The sequence below is a fragment of the Amblyraja radiata genome, chromosome 7 (assembly GCF_010909765.2).
Source record: "Amblyraja radiata isolate CabotCenter1 chromosome 7, sAmbRad1.1.pri, whole genome shotgun sequence".
Lineage (NCBI taxonomy): Eukaryota > Metazoa > Chordata > Chondrichthyes > Rajiformes > Rajidae > Amblyraja > Amblyraja radiata.
Genome location: NC_045962.1, coordinates 51,916,727 through 51,936,585, shown reverse-complemented (window position 1 = coordinate 51,936,585; position 19,859 = coordinate 51,916,727). Strand labels below are relative to the sequence as shown.

Below are 19,859 nucleotides of genomic sequence, written 5' to 3'. Positions count from 1 at the left end.
AAAAAACCAGACCAGAATCCATTAGCATGAACTTTCATTTGACAGTTTACGACTACATCCTGGTAGATTAAAGATGAGGGTCTGCAGTGGGAAAATATGGGAAAGCTGTAAGGAAGCAAGGTGATATCCAAAAAAGTTTTGAATGCTAGTTTCACCACTTTTCGAAGTTAAAAGCAAACTTGACAAGTTTCCTCGAGTTTGTTAACACAAAACCGTACCTGAGCATATGCACGTATGGTCTCCAGGTTTTCTTGAGCAGCGAACACACATACATCTGTACGGTTCACGTTATCCGCAAGGGTACCACCTGGAGCTGAAACACAAATAAGACCCCAAGCCTAAAAATACACAAACGACAATTGGCTTCTCCAAATTATAGTCTCTTCCCAGGTGACAGATGGAAGGAATCTCTTCCCAGGTGACAGATGAAAGGAATCAGATGCGGCATAAATAGGTAAAAGGAGTGAATGATACCTTCATCTATAGATCCTACAAGCAAAAGAACTCTGACGAGGACAGTAACTTAGCTGGTCAGACAGCATCTGTGGAAGGAATGGACAGGCAATTTTTGGGGCCAGGACCTTTTTTCAGACTGATTGCAGTAGGGGAGAGAAAGCTGGAAGAGAGATGGGGTCAGAACAAAGCCCAGCACATACAGATTTTGATTGTCACTCATTCCATACATCTGCCAAAAGGAGACAAAAGGGCATCAGACAATGGGAGAAGAAGAGGGATGAAATGTAAAGCCAGAGGGAGTCAAAGGTGTCTTCAGTGTCATATGTCCCAAAATGGAACTATGAGATTCTTACTTGCAGCAGCACAACAGACATGTAAACATAGAAACTAGGTGCAGGAGTAGGCCATTCAGCCCTTCAAGCCTGCACCATGATCATGGCTGATCATTCAACTCAGTATCCTGTGCCTGCCTTCTCTCCATACCCCCTGATCCCTTTAGCCACAAAGGCCACATGTAACTCCCTCTTAAATATAGCCAATGAATACACAATACAATTTATTTGTCACTTGAACCTCATAGAGGCTCAAATGAAATGTTGTTTCTGCAGTCATACACACATGAAAAAAAAGACCCAAGACACAACACAATTTACACAGACATCCATCACAGCACATCTCCTCCTCGCTGTGATGGAAGGCAAAAAAACTTATCTTTCCCCTGCATTCCCCATTCCCCTCCCGATGTCAGAGTCAAAGTCCCCGGCGGGCGATGGCAATTGTCCCGCGGCCATTAAAGCCACGCCGGGCGATGCAAGGCCACGCTCCGGGTCTTGTTGTTGGAGCCCCCGGCAGGCTCCAGCAAAGTCCCGCAGCCGTTGAAGCCGCGCCGGGCGGTGATGTAAGGCCCCGCTCCAGGCACTCCTCGACCCCGCGACTCGGGCGGGTGAAGTCGCCGTTGCAGAAGCACTCGAAAAGCGGTCTCCCACCAGGGACCCGCGGGCTCCCGATATTACTGTCTGCCAGACCTGCGGTAAGCCTCCGAATCTCCGGGGGTCGGGTCACAGCAGCGCGCCACCACCGCTCCTCCCGCTCCGGACTCGGCCAGCTCCATGATGGTGAGTAGCTCCGCAGCTCCGTGACTGGAGCCCCAGGACGTTCCTGCTGGAGGCCGCTCCACGTTGCAGCCCCATCGACAACGGAGACCCGACAGGGAAAAGGTCGGGTTCTCCGTGCAGGGGAAAGATTTTAAAAGTTCCCCCCCCCCCCCACACACACACACATACCCCATCAAAAAAATAAAAAAATAAAAATTAAAATGGGACAAAAAATAACAAAAAGACAAACGGACTGCAGAGGCCGCTGCGACGTGAGTGGCCTCAACTACTTTCTGTGGCAGAGAATTCCACAGATTCACCACTCTCTGTGTGAAAAGAAATTCTCACCTCGGTCCTAAAATACTTCCCCCTTATCCTTAAACTGTGACCCCTTGTTCTGGACTTCCCCAACATCGGGAACAATCTTCCTGCATCTAGCCTGTCCAACCCCTTAAGAATTTTGTACGTTTCTATAAGATCCCCCCTCAATCTTCTAAATTGTAGCGAGTACAAGCCGAGTCTATCCAGTCTTTCTTCATATGAAAGTCCTGCCATCTCAGGAATCAGTCTGGTGAACCTTCTCTGTACTCCCTCTATGGCAAGAATGTCCTTCCTCAGATTAGGAGACCAAAACTGTACGCAATACTCCAGGTGTGATCTCACCAAGACCCTGTACAACTGCAGTAGAACCTCCCTGCTCCTATACTCAAATCCTTTTGCTATGAATGCTAACATACCATTCGCTTTCTTCACTGCCTGCTGCACCTGCATGCCTACTTTCAATGACTGGTGTACCATGACCCCCAGGTCTCGTTGCATCTCCCCTTTTCCTAATCGGCCACCATTCAGGTAATAGTCTACTTTCCTGTTTTTGCCACCAAAGTGGATAACCTCACATTTATCCACATTATACTGCATCTGCCATGCATTGGCCCACTCACCCAGCCTATCCAAGTCATCTTGTAGCCTCCTAGCATCCTCCTCACAGCTAACACTGCCCCCCAGCTTCATGTCATCCGCAAACTTGGAGATGTTGCATTCAATTCCCTCGTCGAAAACATTAATATATATTGTAAATAGCTGGGGTCCCAGCGCTGAGCCTTGCGGTACCCCACTAGTCACTGCCTGCAATTCTAAAAAGGACCCGTTAACTCCTACTCTTTGGTTCCTGTCTGCCAGCCAGTTCTCTATCCACATCAATACTGAACCCCCAATACCGTGTGCTTTAAGTTTGTATACTACCTCTTATGTGGGACCTTGTCGAAAGCCTTCTGAAAGACCAGATATAGCACCAGTCCAGTCCAGAAAGTCCAGATATGGTTCTCCCTTATCCACTCTACTAGTTACATCCTCGAAAAATTCTATAAGATTCGTCAGACATGATTTACCTTTCATAAATCCATGCTGACTTTGTCCAATGATTTCACCACTTTCCAAATGTGCTGCTATCCCATCTTTAATAACTGACTCTAGCAGTTTCCCCACTACCGTTGTTAAACTAACTGGTCTGTAATTCCCCGTTTTCTCTCTCCCTCCCTTTTTAAAAAGTGGGGTTACATTAGCCACCCTCCAATCCTCAGGAACTACTCCAGAATCTAAAGAGTTTTGAAAAATTATCACTAATGCATCCACTCTTTCTGGGGCTACTTCCTTAAGTACTCTGGGATCCAGCCTATCTGGCCCTGGGGATTTATTGGGTATCCTAGGGTATCATTCATTCTTTTTCTTCACCAACTATACATTTTTTAAATAACTTCACCCCAATAATAATCATACATTCAGAACTTACTGATAACTTGAAAAGTTCACATCAACTCGCTAAGAGGTTGAGGTGATGAAGGTAGGGGTGGAAATTGTCTACATTAATTTTAACAACTCATTTAAGAAAGTTCCCCATGGCAAGCTGATCTAAAAAGATTAAGAATCAGTCACTTTGTCATATTCACATCTTGCTAGCTTACTCATACAAGATAGTGTTGTAATGGAAAACGTAAGTACACACACAACAAACACAGATTGCTAGAGTTGTAGATGACGAGGAAAACTGTAAAAGTATGCAGCTGGTTATAGATCAGCTACAGAAATGGAAGATAGAGTTTAATCCAAACAAGTGCGAGGTGTTGTACTTTGGGAGGTTGAATGCAAGGGGAAGTAGGCAATCAAAGGCAAGACCTCCAACAGCAATGATGTAAAGAGGGATCTTGAAATCCGTCCGTAGTTTCCTGAAACCGACACAGCACAAGTAGATAAGAAGTGTAAAGGCATCTGATAACTTGAAAAGTTCACATCCTCAACTCGCTAAGAGGTTGAGGTGATGAACGTAGGGGTGGAAATTGTCTACATGCATTTTAGCAACCCATTTAAGAAAGATTAAGAAATAGATTCAGGATCAGTTCCTGTGCATTGGAGGGTAGCTAATGGACACAAAGGAGAAGAGGAGGGAAGAGACAACAGCCCTAAGATTTTTGCCTCCATCACAGTGAGGAGGTGTTTGGTGGACTCACTGTGGTGGATGTTAATTTGTGTTCACTGTCTGTTCTGTTGTTTATTATTGTATGTATGGCTGCAGGTAACGACATTTCGTTCAGTCTGAATGACAAATAAAGGATCTAATTCTAATTCTTCCTGATGTACTAGTGGCCAGAGGATCTAGGGTGACGGAGGAACTGAAGGAAATCCACATTAGGCAGGAAATGTCGTGTAGACTGATGGGACTGAAGGCTGATAAATCCCCAGGGCCTGATGGTCTGCATCCCAGGGTACTTAAGGAAGTGGCTCTAGAAATTGTGGATGCATTGGTGATAATTTTCCAATGTTCTATAGATTCAGGATGAGTTCCTGTGGATTGGAGGGTAGCTAATCTTATCCCACTTTTTAAGAAAGGCGGGAGGGAGAAAACTGGTAATTAGACTAGTTAGCCTGAGATCGGTGGTGGGGAAGATGCTGGATTCAATCATAAAAGATGAAATAGCGGCATATTTGGATAGCAGTAGCAGGATCGGTCCAAGTCAGCATGGATTTACGAAGGGGAAATCATGCTTGACTAATCTTCTGGAATTTTTTGAGGATGTAATTGGGAAAATGGACAAGGGAGAGCCACTGGATGTAGTATAGGAGAGCCACATAGGAGATTAGTGGGCAAAATTAGGGCACACGGTATTGGGGGTAGAGTGCTAACATGGATAGAAAATTGGTTGGCAGACAGGAAGCAAAGAGTAGGGATTAACGGGTCCCCTTCAGAATGGCAGGCAGTGACTAATGGGGTACCGCAAGGCTCGGTGCTGGGATCGCAGCTATTTACAATATACACCAATGGTTTAGATGAAGAGATTCAATGTAACATTAGCAAATTTGCAGATGACACAAAGCTGGGTGGCAGTGTGAACTGTGAGGAGGATGCTATGAGAATGCAGGGTGACTTGGACAGGTTGGGGGAGTGGGCAGATGCCTGGCAGATGAAGTTTAATGCGGATAAATGTGAGGTTATCCACTTTGGTAGCAAAAACAGGAAGGCAGATCACTATCTCAATGGTGTCAAGTTGGGAAAAGGGGAAGTACAATGGGATCTGGGGGGCCTTGTTCATCAGTCAATGAAAGTAAGTTTGCAGGTACAGCAGGCAGTGAAGAAAGCGAATGGCATGTTGGTCTTAATAACAAGAGGAGTTGAGTATAGGAGCTTTCTGCAGTTGTACAGGGCCCTGTGAGACCACACCTGGAGTATTGTGTGCAGTTTTGGTCCCCTAATTTGAGGAAGGACATTGTTGCTATTGAGGGAGTGCAGCATAGGTTCACAAGGTTAATTTCCGGGATGGCGGGACTGTCATATGCTGAGAGAATGGAGCGGCTGAGCTTGTATACTCTGGAGTTTAGAAGGATGAGAGGAGATCTTATTGAAACGTATAAGATTAAGGGTTTGGACACGCTAGAGGCAGGAAACATGTTATCGATGTTGGGGGACCAGAACCAGGGGCCACAATTTAAGAATAAGGGGTAAGGCATTTAGAACGGAGACGAGGAAACACTTTTCCCCCCACACAGAGTTGTGAGTCTGTGGAATTCTGTCTCAGAGGGCGGTGGAGGCTGGTTCTCTGGATACTTTCAAGAGAGAGCTAGAAAGTCAGAGGATATGGGAGAAGGCAGAAACGGGGTACTGATTGTGGTCACATTGAATGCCGGTGCTGGCTCGAATGGCCTACTCCTGCACTTATTGTCTAATGGTATGCTTGCCTTATTGGTAGGAGTTTTGAGAACAAGAGTCAGGACGTCATGTGTAGTAAACAGCAGATGCTGGTTTAAATCAAAGATAGGCACAAAATGCTGGAGTAACTCAGCGGGACAGGCAGCATCTCTGGAGAGAAAGAATGGGTGATGTTTCGGGCCAAGACACTTCATCAGGAAGTCATGATGCATCTTTATAAGACTTGGTTAGGCCATATTTGGAGTATTGCATGCAGATCTGGTGCCCCAATACAGGGAGAAAGTGGAGGCTTTGAAAAGAGTGCAAAGGTGGTTTACCAATATAATGCTCGGATTAGAGGGTTTAGAGCTACAAGAGGCTGGACAGACTTGGATTGTTTTCGCTGGAGTTTGAGGGGAGATATGATAGAAGTATATAAAATCTAAGCTATGTCATCAATAAAGTCTTTGAACCTTTATCTTGGTGTGAGGCTTCAGTTATTACCACAGCCATAACGCAACATGGTGTCTGAGTGTACGGACTCACTCCTTGATTAATTCTATTACATTTTAGTTTATTGTTTTTCAACTGTTTTGCAATGGCTTCTGCTCTCAGAAAACCAGAGATCTTGGTGTTTCATAATAATAATAATATCTTTTATTATCACTGCAAGTCAGTGCAACGAGATTTAGTATGCAGCTCCAACCGATGAAAAAGAAAAGTAAAATAAATAAATAAGCTGTGTAATAAATAAATAAATAAATAAATAAGCTGTGTAATAAATAAATAAGCTGTGTAGATGAAGATCTCGCAGAACGATGGCGTGTATTTGAAGAGGATTTTTTAATCTACATTGATGCGGCACAACCTGATGCTGATCCTGGTGTTCGAGCGTCAATCCTTCTTAATTTGGCAGGTACAGATGCTGCTCGTCGTGCCAGAAGATTTCACTATGAACCGGCTAGACTTAATGCGGCTGGTGTCTAGATTACTGCAGAATCCATCCATGACCATGAATGCCTCCTGCATAAATTCCGACAATTATGTGAGTTACAGACTAATGAGTATTGAGCAGTGCCAGAGACAGGGAGAGCCTGTAGAGTTATACGTTAGTGCACTGATGCATATCGTAAGGATGCGATTTCAGAGAAATATGTGACAGCCTAGTTCTGTAAAGGAGATGTGTGGGGCAAGTTTCTTTTGGTATCCGGAAAGTGGTGCCAATAAACAATAGGTGCAGGAGTGGGCCCTTCGAGCCAGCGTGATCATGGCTGATCATCCCCAATGGTAGTGGAAGCAAGTACAATATTGGCTTTCAGCAGCTTTTAGACAGGCACATGGATACAATGGGAATGGAAGAATATGGATTATGTGCAGGCAGATGAGATTAGTTTACCTTGACACGTTCAACGCAGCCATTTTAGGCTGAGGGGCTGTACTGTTCTATAGAAACATAGAAAATAGGTGCAGGAGTAGGCCATTCGGCCCCTCAGCCAGCACCACCATTCTATATGATCATGGCTGATCATCCAAAATCAGTACCGCGTCCAGCTTTTTGCCCCATATCCCTTGATTCTGTTAGCCTAGCCACAAGAACTATATCTAACTCTCTCTTGAAAACATCCAGCGAAAGGCCTCTACTGCCTTATGTGGCAGAGAATTCCACAGATCCACAACTCTCTGGGTGAAGAAGTTTTTCCTCATCTCAATCCTAAATGGCCTACCCCGTATTCTTAAATTGTGACCCCTGGTTCTGGATTCCCCCAACATGGAGAACATTTTTCCTGTATCTAGCCTGTCCAATCCCTTAAGAAATTTATGTTTCTATAAGATCCCCTCTCATCCTTCTAAATTCCAGTAAAAGCCCAGTCGATCCATCATGTCAGTCCAGCCATCCCGGGAATTAATCCGGTGAACCTATGCTGCACTCCCTCAATAGCAAGAATGTCCTTTCTCAAATTAGGAGACCAAAACTGCACACACCAGGGCCCTGTACAACTGCAGTGGGACCTCCTTGCTCCTATACTCTCGCTCTGTTGTAGCATTCATTATTCAAAATAAATTCATTAAGAAAATCCAGGAAATAATTAAGCATGGAAGAACTGGTACAGCACTGATTAGTTTACGTTGGAACAGATTTCTGGATTAAAGTCCTCCCAGCTACACAAAACATAATTAAATTTTGATCATCCTACATTGCTATAACAAACGTCAAGAGCAGATTAAAAAGTCACATTGAGTGAACACTTACCCAGCATCCCACCGGCAACCAGGATATCAAATAGAGTCTCAGCATAGCGACGATAGTCGAGCTTTGCTCCAGAAGCATCAAGAAACTTTGCTACAGCTTCCAAATCACTGCCATTTTCATTCAAACCTTGGATAATAGAATCTTGGAACTGAGTAGGCTCAAACTTCTCTTTTTCATCTGCATGTTAAGAAGCCCATTGTTAGCATAGAAAATATTTAGAATACAACTGCCCTTCATTGCTAGTAAAATGCTACTAAATCTTCAGAATTATGCTATTAAGACCTTAATTGTTCAACAGTTTTACACCAAAAAACAAACAGCTGGTGATTTCATCTGGAATAACGCAGTGAAATATACCCAACTGCTACAGTAGTGCAACAAATGCCATTTGAGCTCCTACTGTCATTAGATCAGAAAAAATATGTTTCAAAGTAAATATCACGGGCACTCCCCAGGTTAGACATGACTTCTCCCATAAATGTTCAAAGAATTTAAGATAGGAAAGTGAGAGAAATGCAAGCAAATGTTCCTTAACAAGACAGTACATGTTGCACTTGTTTAATTATGGTAGCATTATGTGAACATTATAGGCTACTAGACCAAGTGGGACCCGTTGGCCCCCGTTCCCACCACGCAATATTCCACCACTCACCCATACCCCCAACTTCGGAGGCGCAGCTGACGTTTTTAAAATGGCAATAACTTGTAAAATGCAAGATCAATGTGAACGCATCTCACTCTCCCTCTTCAGCCCCCTATTCCCCTCCTCCATTATACTCCCTCTCTCCCCACCCTCCACCACTCTCCTGCTTCCTCCCCTCACCCCTCCATTACCGCACCATCCCTCTTCCTACCCCTATCATCAATTCCCTCTCATCCCCCAGCACTCTCTCCCCCTCCCTCTTCTTTCCTCTCTCCTCCCCTTTTCCCTATCCTCAGTCACTCCCTCCCTCCATAACCCCTCCCCTCCCTCCCCCCTCTCCTCCCCTCCCCCCCCCCCCCCCTCTCCCTCCTCACCTCCCCCACTTTCCCCTCCGTCTAACCCCCCCACTCTCCCTCCTCACCTCCCCAGGATCGAGGTAAACCACTGCCGGCCCCGGTTTCTTCACCACATAGGCTATGAAGCTGTACTTGAAACAGGGGCTGCGGGGGAACTTGGGGAGGGAGAGGCCGAGGCGGTCGGAGCCAATTAATCGACCCCCCCAATTGGTCGTCAATCGGGAGGTCGGAGCCAATCAATGGAGCGACAGAGCCAATCAGGACACACCGGACCCCACGTGGGAGGGTGGTGGTAGAGCAAATCAAATGGCGATCTCCAAAAGGCAACCCTCAACTACGCACGCCCGGATGCGTTGGGATCCGATTAAAACGGATAAAAGAAATCTCAATGAAAATCGTTTTTTTCTTAAAAATAACCTCAACTCAAGGTCAGGTGTTAATGAAAACAGAAGAATTTGAATAAAACGGATTGATTTTTCAAGAATAAAATCAATGTCACGTAAAATATCAACTTTTTAAAAAAAAAAAAAAAAAAAAAAAAAAAAAAAGAGATTCGGGATCCTATTGTGACGTCATTGTGAAGTGGAAAAGTGGTTTTTGTAAAGTTAAAAATGTCAATAAGGCAAAATATGTCAATCTGAACGAAACCCGTTTCATTTACATCACAGGACAATGGCAAGGTGGGCCAAAAATTGTGGCTCTATCGTGAACTGTTCTGGCGGAGTTTCTCGAACTCTCGCTTACAAACAAGATGAGAGTTTTAGATAGAAATAGATATCTCTCTCTCTCTCTGGAGAGAAGGAATGGGTGACGTTTCGGGTCAAGACCCTTTCTTCAAACACTGTAGTGTATATAGTTAAGTCTAATGAATGGATACTACTCAATAATATGCATCAATTTTATTCTGATATAGCATCTAGATCCCAATTCTACTTTGAGGGTGAATCTTTGGGTGTGGATTTATTAATGTATATAGTAGAATTGGGAACTAGATGCTATATCAGAATAAAATTGATGCATATTATTGAATAGTATCCATTCATTAGACACTATATGCATTAAAGAACAGATTGACAGCCATATAGTGATTTTTATTTTTGTATAATACAGCATTTTTGTAGGATTCAAATAAACCAAATTTCTGCACTTCCCAGTCCAATTTGTACTCGTTGAGCTGCACCAACTTATGAAAAAATAAAATCAGCAATAGTTATACCTAACTTAGTTAAACTCGTGGAAATTGGCATTTCACTACCCTATCCTTATCACTCACCTACACACTTATGGACAATTTATAATGGCTGTTTAGCTTATCAACCAAAAGGTGTTTTTAAATGATGGAAAGAAACTAATGCAGAGGAATCCAACTCCCAGGGAGAACACAAGCAAAGAAACCAGGATTAAACAGAGGTGGCTGGAGCCAACAGGGAGCAATTTTATTGCTTGCACTACTGTGCTGTTTTAAATTTATCTTCAGAAACTTACCTCTTTTCCTAGTTTTAAAACGCTGGCCAGTTAGCGTTGGCTTCTGCTGCTTTGGATTATTCATAAAAGACAACCTGTCAAGAGAGCAAAAAGTTTATATAATCCTCTTCTGTCCGAACCAGTTGAGAAAATTCATTGATTTATGATGCGTAAGTTTTACAACAAGCTAGAATATAGAACACAATAATGAAACTTCAACATTTCAACCAGGGCTGATGGGAGTGTGTATAGGGAATAAGAAAACTGAGCTGGGCCTGGATTTAATGTATGCAGAAGCCTTTGATGGAGTCAGGTAACCCTTCTGCCCTGTTAGTCGCATTACCGAAGCACCCAATGTTAGATTGGAAGTAGATGGATGAAAAACATTCTATTGCTAGACCTGCAGTTCACAAGTAATTGTGTGCTACCCAGTCAAATCACACTTCTCAGTAGTACAACCATGCACAAGCAAAAGGCAGATTGTAATGGATAATCGAAGATCCACTTCTGGATCAGCATTTAAAGAGTCACCACGTACCAGTGCTACCATGCAACTTTGAAATTCCAAGTTTCAGAAAAGTCAGATTTTGCCCCAAGGTAGGCATTGCTTACCTATATACTCACTTCATGGCCCAATGACCTGGTGGCCCAAAAGTCCTACAGCATTACCAATTGAGTGTGTTTCAAACAGCAAAGCAGGTACAAACCAACAGTCACCTTCTGCTAATTTCTTACTAATTTCTCTTTGAAGGCACCAGAGGAGGGTGAAGTACAAAAAAAGCAGATGTAAACAAGTGATAGCAATAAAGAATACCGGTTCTGTTGATCGATACAAAACTAGTTGGCACAGTTGATGTTTATGGATACGAAAGGGTACAAACGATTTACCAGCATTATTGGAGATTACAGATAACAATAGCAATATATAGTAGAAAAGTTGGAATTATTCTCTAAAAGGAGCTAAAAATTGAATGAGCTGTTCAAATTAAAAGCTTCCAGTAAATTGAATCAAAGATAGAACATGGGAACGGGCTTTTCAGCCTACCAAATCCTCATGTTTACATTGATCTTACCCATTTTATGCATCCTTCATTCCCATCAACTCCAATATTGTACCATTTACGTACACATTAGGGATCAGTTGCAGTGGCCAATTAGCCTATCAACCTGCACATTTTTGCAATGAGAGTAGAAATCAAGAGCATGTCAAAGGCCACTTTCAAAGAACATGCAAATTTTAGACCGTACTAGAACCCAGGAATGAATCTGGTCCAAGGAACTGCAATGCAGCAGGTCGACTAGCTTTATCAGACCATTTACTTGCAATAGGTGATTGAAAAGCGATCCAATAATGGAATCGATAACCCGATAACCAGTAGGCAAATTAAAACAGAAGGTAAAGGATCTGAAATGATCCGACAAGGAAATAGAATCAATGCTAGCTTTCAGGAAGAAACTGAATAATTAATCAAAAAAGTGATAAGAATTGAGAGATAGACTGCTCTTTAATAGTTAGCACAAGCCAAAACAGTAGAGGCGGTATGGGCTTGCACTTCATAGCCAATGTTTAAAAAATTCTTCAACAACGGCATCTGGGAGTGTAGCAGCAGATCTTTTTATCTTTCAAGAGATTACTCCCTCTAGCCACTGTGGACTGCATGATTAAGGAGAATGTCCTTATACGCATGTGAGCTTTCCGTCAGAGACCTTCAGAGCTTCTTCACAGATAAATCTTCATAAATCTTTTGATTAATAGATTCTTTATTGTTGATGAAAAACAATAAGGTATACATCCAACCTTCTTCCGACTCGGACACTACAATCTTCACCGAACTTCAGCATATCGCTTTAAAGGTTAGAAAACTCCTCGTGTCCCGTTACACTCCGCATGGTCAAAGGGTATGCCTTCCCCATGCTGGTCTAAAATGAAACTAAAAACGAAGCTTCTGCGCAAGAAACTTAGCTCCAAACACTCATTAAAGTACGTCATAAATCCCACCCACAATATAACGGGCAGTCTAAAATTGAAAGATGCCATAATTAATGACACACAAAACAAGCCAAATGGCCACTACATACCAACCCCTAATTGTTCCGAATATATAGGAATTATTAATAAACATCAAAAGAGCAGCCATGAAGGCTTGACATATATCAAAAGCAAAAAAATTAGGGAATTGAACCCCGGTCTGGCTCCCCGTTGGGGAATTGAACCCGGTCTCCCGCATGACAGGCGGGGATAGTAACCACTATACTAACAAGGAAGAAATAGCATGCACTATATATCCGCAATCAGAATTCTTCATCGACTCTTCCATCTTCACTTTCGCCTTCTAGAAGCAAGCTTAACTTGATTAACTTTATTAAAACACTGGTTTTAGTTTAAAGTTTTACCGAGCACACCAAACCCTTAAAATCAGGCATGATACCCAATATATAGTCCAAAACAACATCGTCCAAACATCTTCCTCCATGTCCAATGGATGCGTTGTAACAGTAATGTTGAAGTGTGAAAATCGTTCAAAAGAATAACAGGATTTTTACCAATAAAGTTCACCGTTAGGTTTGATTTAATTTCCAGATCATTAACAGAGATTTCAAATCCCAGCTCAAGCTTTGGCCAATCTCGGTCACACTTAGAGAGATTTTAGTTAATTGATCCATCTCTTATCGCTTAAGAAGCAGTTCGCTGTCAGTTCTCTGGAAACTTTATGTGTAGGATTTTCTTCTGTCAACATATTTCAATTGTGCAACATTAGTAACTCCCAATGCTCTTTCCATTGGCAGATTGTCTGTCCAAATCCAACTCTCTGGTAGTTTTGGCTCTATCATCTGGTGGAATGCTTTCACAATTGTCGCTTATCCGCTTGGAAAGTGTAACTCCTCCCTTATTGCAAAGGGAAGTCAGATGGTCTTCTGGATGAATTGCTTTCTGCTCAGTAGACACGGATTTTAAGCAATCATCCATGTTGAAATTATTCTTAAAAGAGATTCTTACTTCATGAAATTTCGTATTCTCGCTAAACTTGCGTTTCAAAGTCTGGTGGCTTTGCTCTGCCAAACAACGATTATTCGGCAGACTAACACTTTCTTGTTTGAAAGTTAAGTCCAGACAATAGTGTCCGTCAATCTTTACTGAGTAGTTCATAATATCCACGAACTTCAACTCTTCATTTGACATCTCTTCAGATTCCTTATTGGTACTTTCATTAAAGTCATGATGGTATTGCTTCATCATCGGCTTTTCTAATTTATCAGTAGACATTTGATTAACAGCAATGGCAGGATAGTTCTTCTGATTCTCGTTTTCGTTGTTCCTTTTCAAGGAGCCATAGCTAAGTCGGGTTTTTGTAGCATACGGTCCATCACCTTGGCTCCTAACAATCTGTATTGGTTCCAATGCCTTCAAAACATTTGTTCCGATAAGTAGATCAACACTAGAATTTATTTCAGATATCTTGATATCCTGCAGGTAAGGCCATTGTTTCAAGTCTTCATGTCTTAGTATATTTTGACGACCAACAGGAATAGTTCCATGTGTAAACACTTCAGATATTGGTTGAAAGTTTCATGTATGAGGGTCCACGAGGTGGCGATGAAAGACCAATTAGACAAGTTAAACTCACTGAGAAATACCGAGTTCTAGTTCTGAAGGAAACCGAGAAGGAAAGAAAACAAGTTGTGGAAGAAGATAAGGAGGCTGTTTAATAGTTTGAATGAACTAATGGAATCAGATGACAAGCTGGACAATGTGGAAAATCATTTTTACCCTACATTGATAAACATAATACCAGCTAGTCACAAAAAAATTGCAAGCCATTGGAACAGAAACCCAACCTGCGACACATTCCAATAAATCTTTTGTTGATGGAAGTCAGTATTGGTCCTCCCTTATTAACCATGTATCCCTCCCACACCATAGATGACAATATTACCTATCTACATTGGCCCAGATTGCTGGGCCATCCAAGTGAGTTGGATGATCAGCCATGATCATATTGAATGGCGGTGCAGGCTCGAAGGGCCGAATGGCCTACTCCTGCACCCATTTTCTATGTTTCTATGTGAGCTGTTACAGATGCAATTAAATAGTCCCATCTGTCACAACCAGCCATATTTCTGACAGTCACACAAAATAGGCAAAGATAGTCATGCTCGGGACACTCCACGGACAGTTCCTTCAGCAATATTCAGGTGAAAACAGATTTTCATATATACTGCGCTCAGAATAATTCTAATCAGAAGTTCACATTTTAATTCCGCAAGTTTTTTTTAGATATCATATACCCATGCCCCATGAAGTCTTCCAAAACTCATCCCTTTTGTCTTATTTGAACAAAAGCTATAGGAGAGCAGTCCTGATAAAACTCAAACTGAGCATTCAGAAATTACAAGTATTGGGCCTGTCCCACTTGGGCAACTGCAGGAGACTATGCAGTCGCCACATGTTCGCAGGTGGTTGCCGGGGAATCGCCTTCATGGTCGTGAGGAGTTCCCGCATTCCAGGAATTAGTCGCGGCCTCATTATGGTCGCCGTGAATGTTTCAACATGTTGAAAAATTAGCGACGACTAGAATGAAGCCGCCATGGAGAGTAGCGAGGATTCTCGAGCCGTAGGTGTGTCGGCAGGAGGTCCTAGTGGGTTGCCAGGAGGTCGAAGGTTCTCGCAGGTTGGAGCCGGTGCTGACATGTTCCTACCCACTTACCCTCTCCAATCACCCCTCTGCCCATTTTGGTAACCCACCAGCGAGGGAGGCTCTGCTGGAGTCCAAAAGGCTGACCATTATCATGCTCCAACAGTGACACCTCCTCGGAGGAAAACTAGGCCACCATCTGCAAGACAGTTACTGATTCATCGCCTCTGACAATCTCCCCTCCAGTTTCTAACCTTATCATTCCCCATCCGTATATTGCCCATTTCTAGCACCGTTTCCAAAATCCAAACAGGACTGCCCTGGCAGACCCATTGTTTCTGCCTGCCCCAAAGAACACACCTTGATTCCACCCTATTCCCCATTGTCCAGTCCCTTGCAACCCAAATCCAACACCTCACACACCCTTTAATTCAAAAACCTTTAATTCCTAGGCCCCTATTGCCCCATCTTTACCGTGGATGTTCAATCCTTTTATACCTCCAGTCCCTCACCAGGAAGGTCAAGACCGTAGTTCTTCCTTGAACAGAAACCCAGCCAGTTTCCCTCTGCTGACACTCTCCTCTGCCTGGCAGAACTGTTCTCACCTTTAACTTATCTTTTGATTCCTCTCACTTTTTTCAAGTTAAAGGTATACCCATGGGCACTCGCATGGGCTCCAGCTATGTGTCTTTTTATTGGTCATGAAGAACAACCCTTGTTCCAAATGCACCCCCACCACCACAACTCTTTTTTGCTACATCAATTACTTCAACAGGTCTGCCTCCTGTATCTGTGCAGAACTCGTTGATTTAATTAACTTTACCACTAACTTTCACCCTGCATTCAAATTGACTTGGACCGCCTGACACCTCTCCCCTTTCGTGACCTGTCTCCATCACAGGGGACAGATTGTCAACAGACATCTACTATAAACCCATCATCTCCCAGTTATCTGGATTATTCCACCTCCCACCCTAGCTCTTGGAATGCACTATCCCTACTCTTAAGTTCTCCATCTCAGCCACATCTGTTCCCAAGATCAGGCTTTCCATTCCAGGATATGAGGCTTGCTCTTTCTCTAGTAAACGTGGTTTCCCTCCTGCTGTCATAGATGGATCCCTCACCCGCATCTTCCATAGTTCTGCTCTGACTCCACAGCTCCCACCCAGATGAAACATGGATAGAGTTCCCCTTATCCTCACCTTTCAGCCCACCAGCCTCCACATCCAACACCTCATTTACTGATATTCCACCCACCATCAACATGATCCCACCAGTAAAAAAAACTTCCCATCTCCGCCCCTTTCCAGAGACTGCTCCCCCTCTGCAATTCCTTGGTTTGCTGATATCTTCCCACCTAAACCACCCCATCCCCAGGTACTTTCCCCAGCAACGATAGGAGATGTAACACCAGTCCCCATACCACCTTCCTCACATCTATCCAAGGACCACAGCAGCCCTTCCGGGTAAGACAGTGCTTCACATGCTCCTCCTCTAACCAAGCATAGACCAGGCAACCTTTGAATACTTGTGCTCAATCTACCATGGCATGCTAGATCTCCTGGTTGCTAACTATTTTAGCATTCCCATACTGATCTCTATGTTCTGGGCCTCCTTCATTGAGAGGCCACACAAACTGGAGGAACAGCACTTCATATTTGGCATGGGTAGCTTACAACATAAGTGTGAACATTGAATTCTCCAATTTTAGGTTACTCCCCTCCCATCCCTTCCCCATGGCCCAATTTGAGTCACACCAATTTCTCTACTTCAATCCTCCCCCACCCCACTTATATTCCTTCCTCTGGCTTCCTAATTTTAACCACTCCTTAACCTACATTTATTGTCTTTGGCAAATGATTGCACAAAGGTAATCAAAAGCCCTCCCATCTTTCTCTGTATCAACCTTTCACTTGCCAAACATTGTCCTTCCCCCACTTATTTTCCAGCTTGCTTCCTCCCCCACCAGTGTGAACAAGGGTCCAGACCCAAAACATCACCCATTTGTGTTCACCTGTGATGCTGACCGACCCAGAGTTACTCCAGCACTGCGCCTTTTGTTTTGGTAAACCAGTATCTGCTATTCCCTCAACACTAAATTGAAAACAAGGAAATACAGAAAAGGGTTGGTGTTGGCAAGAAGACTGGGGTTTTAAGGGTCCCGTCTTAATAGGCCAAAAAGCTAGAAAATTTATAAATAGGAAGATGGCTGTGGTGGGTGTTTGTTTTTCAGATAGTACCAGGCCCGCCGAGTTACTTCAGCACTATTTGTCCCCTCGATAACAAGCCTAGTGAATAATAACAAAGAAATTATATTTATGTTAAATCTATTTTTTTCTGCATCAGTTTTCACCACGGAAGATAGTGCAAATAACCCGATGATAGATGGAATAAATTTCCAATTACATGGAGAAATGTGTAAAAACCCCAATCAAAGATTAGTATTAGAGAAACTCACAGGGCAAAAGACAGACAAATCAACTGGACCAGATGGCCTTCATCCAAGAATTTGAGGATTTAAAAATCTGCTTTATAATCTCAGATTTCAAGTTACACTCCATCTAACCACAACCCCTCCCAAAATATCCTTTTGCAGGCACTACTTTCCTCCAACACATAATTAATTCAACTTTACAGCAGCAAACGTGGATATACTACACTTATCCAATGCATTACAATATACGGCAAATACAATCACATTTGAAATTACTATAGTCAAGAACCTTCATGACATAAACATTCCAAATCTTGTCAAGTTTTTTGTTGCCCAAAATAAGAGGAACAGATGGTGAAAACAAACAATAGGGAAGGTTAATAAGGTTGGGCTCACACAGTAAAATAATAAATGGAACATTTAATTATTCAAGTGAAGTTCATCACCCCATGACAAAAGCTCAAAATCTGCCAACTAATTAGACTACCATAGAAAACAGCTGTATTCCAAAATGACAGGGCATACTCAAGAGAAATGTAGACATTTTTATGAAAATGTCAAAGCAAATTACTTCTTATTTTTTCTTTAGGCAAACACCTTTCGGTATTTAAAAACAATTAGATGATAATCCAAAATTTAAAAAATGGTGGATTTACCAGCCTTTAATTTAAATATCCCTATTGCTTCCAGGAAGATTCTTACTTTACAATGTTTGGGGAAATTCAAACTATTTCTCAAGTTAAGGCAGCCACGAAATCACTTTAATTTGCACTGTGTTCAAGAAGGAACTGCAGATGCTGGAAAATCGAAGGTACACAAAAATGCTGGAGAAACTCAGCGGGTGCAGCGGCATCTATGGAGCGAACGAAATAGGTGACGTTTCGGGCCGAAACCCTTCTTCAGACTGAATTTGCACTATTCATTTCTTCGGTGGGGTACGTGGCACTAGGTCCATTAAAATCCCCCATAAAGCTAAATCTTCGAGTAATTGAATCGGTTCCAAACATAACAGCCGACAAATTACTCTCAATTGGTGCAGCGTGGTCTAACAATATTAAGAGTGGTAACTCCTAAGTTATGTCCCAGATCAGCGGTTGTTCACTTAATTTACTAGAGCCTTAAAATGACGTTCTTGGCAATTAAACAAGTAAATTATAAAATCTGCGCAATGCCCGAGATCCATTTGGTGACCTGCGAGACACAAGAAACTGCAAACGATGGAATCTTGAGTAAAACAAAGAGCTGGAGAAAATCAGGCAGCATCTGGGAAGGGAATAGACAGGCGACGATTCCGGTCCCAACGCTTCTTCGGACTCAGGGATCCCGAACCGAAACACCGCTTGTCCATTTCCCTCCTCAGATACTGCCTGACCCGCTCAGTTCCTCCTAGTATTTGGTGTTCAACTGTCTGGAGATTTTACACCATCGCGGCCGCCTCATTTCCTGCCAAATAGCTTCTTCCCGCACGCTACTTGTGTGGACTGTGGAGCAAGAGGAAAGCCCGCCTCCTTCGTCAGCGAGTGTGGCCGTCGAAATCCAGGTGCGGTAATGGCGGAGGCACGTGTACAACGTGGAGATAAACAGTGGCCCGGGCAAACGCCGGCACCGTTTTAAAACCAAACACACCGAGTGCCCGTCGCCCTCGACCGAATCTCGGAAAAACAGTGCGATGCGAACAGTAGGGCGAAGCGGTTCGAGAAGCTGGCGACCCAAGGATGGCCTCGTACTTTTCACTACCTCCCCTCCTCTCTTACCGTTCACCCTCGCTCATGGCCCGTTCTTTCCTACATTCACTATCCTTCCTCTTTTGCCAGGTGGCCGCCGCATCTTCCCACACCAGCCCCTCCCCCCCCCTCCTCCTCCTCTCCCTCCCTCCTCACAGCCGTCCCTCCAATCCGGCTTAAACAGGAACAAACCGGACTGTTTTCAAACGCGCCCGTCGATCCAACCGACGCCAGGAGCAGCGCGAGGGCGGGTCGCCCGCGCCCTGGTCAACGGCTCCTCCACCACCTTCCCCGATCCCGCTATTCCCTCCTCATCCCGCGGCTCCCCCTCCAACACCACCCCGCTACTCCCTTCCCCATATCGCGGCTCTCCGTATCCACCCTCGCTCGGGCGACAGAGGCGACCACCGATCCCACTCAATTTAACTGTAATTTCACCGATGAACCGGGAGGGAGAATGGATTTGAGACACTCACCGAGATAAATACAGCTGTATAAGTCAGTGTCGGACTAAAGGAGTTAACTAACGTACAAATGGTGTCCTACAATGGGAGCCTGGGGGGGCAGTGCGCATGCACGGTCTTTGTACGGCCAGGACGCTTCCACTCGCATCCCTGCGCAGGGGG

General features: G+C 43.7%; 1 protein-coding gene across 1 annotated transcript in view; it reads right to left on the bottom strand.

The window, feature by feature from the left end:
* bzw1 (basic leucine zipper and W2 domains 1) overlaps positions 1–19,859 on the bottom strand; it is a 46,782-nt gene extending 26,923 nt beyond the window's left edge. The window contains exons 1-4 of the mRNA XM_033024517.1: positions 19,710–19,859; positions 10,463–10,536; positions 7,979–8,155; positions 219–313 (exon numbers count right to left, since the gene is read on the bottom strand). Coding sequence (XP_032880408.1) covers positions 219–313; positions 7,979–8,155; positions 10,463–10,526 — 336 coding nt within the window. The 5' untranslated portion in view covers positions 10,527–10,536; positions 19,710–19,859. The remainder of the gene's footprint in view (positions 1–218; positions 314–7,978; positions 8,156–10,462; positions 10,537–19,709) is intronic.